The sequence below is a fragment of the Haliaeetus leucocephalus genome, unplaced genomic scaffold, assembly GCF_000737465.1.
Source record: "Haliaeetus leucocephalus isolate CR32 unplaced genomic scaffold, Haliaeetus_leucocephalus-4.0 Scaffold165, whole genome shotgun sequence".
In the NCBI taxonomy this organism is placed as follows: Eukaryota; Metazoa; Chordata; class Aves; order Accipitriformes; family Accipitridae; genus Haliaeetus; species Haliaeetus leucocephalus.
This window is the reverse complement of record NW_010972601.1, coordinates 221,037-221,403: the sequence shown is the minus strand read 5'-3', so window position 1 is coordinate 221,403 and position 367 is coordinate 221,037. Positions and strand designations below refer to the sequence as shown.

The 367-nt window shown below is 73.0% G+C and overlaps 1 protein-coding gene across 1 annotated transcript in view; it reads right to left on the bottom strand.

Annotated features, from left to right (window-relative positions):
* Positions 1-214: 214 nt before the first annotated feature.
* Positions 215-367, bottom strand: part of RASAL1 (RAS protein activator like 1 (GAP1 like)) — an 8,095-nt gene continuing 7,942 nt past the window's right edge. Inside the window, exon 19 of the mRNA XM_010563371.1 lies at positions 215-306. Within this exon, the coding sequence (XP_010561673.1) occupies positions 215-306 (92 nt within the window). The remainder of the gene's footprint in view (positions 307-367) is intronic.

Here is a 367-nt window from a genome sequence, read left to right as displayed (position 1 = left end):
CCCACCACCCCTCATCCGCTCCTCCCCGTCCCACTCTACGCCCCCATGCCCCCCACCCCTCCCAACGCCCCACGGACACGGTGGGGGGGGGATTGTGTGCGTGGGGATGGGTGCGTGTTTATTGGGGGGGGGTGTATGCGTGTGCAGGGGTGTGCATGTGTGTGCCAGCTGCCCCAGGCAGCGCCCCAGGGTGCAGGCTCCCCATCACCCCCCCTCACCCCCCCAGCAGGGCTGCCCGTACCTGCCTGCCCCGGGCAGGGGGGCTCGGACGCCGTGCTGCCCTCAGCACCCTCGGCCCCTGCCACCCTGCAGGAGAGGGACCCTCAGCACGCTCCCACCCTGCCCACCAGCACCCAGGGTCCCCCGG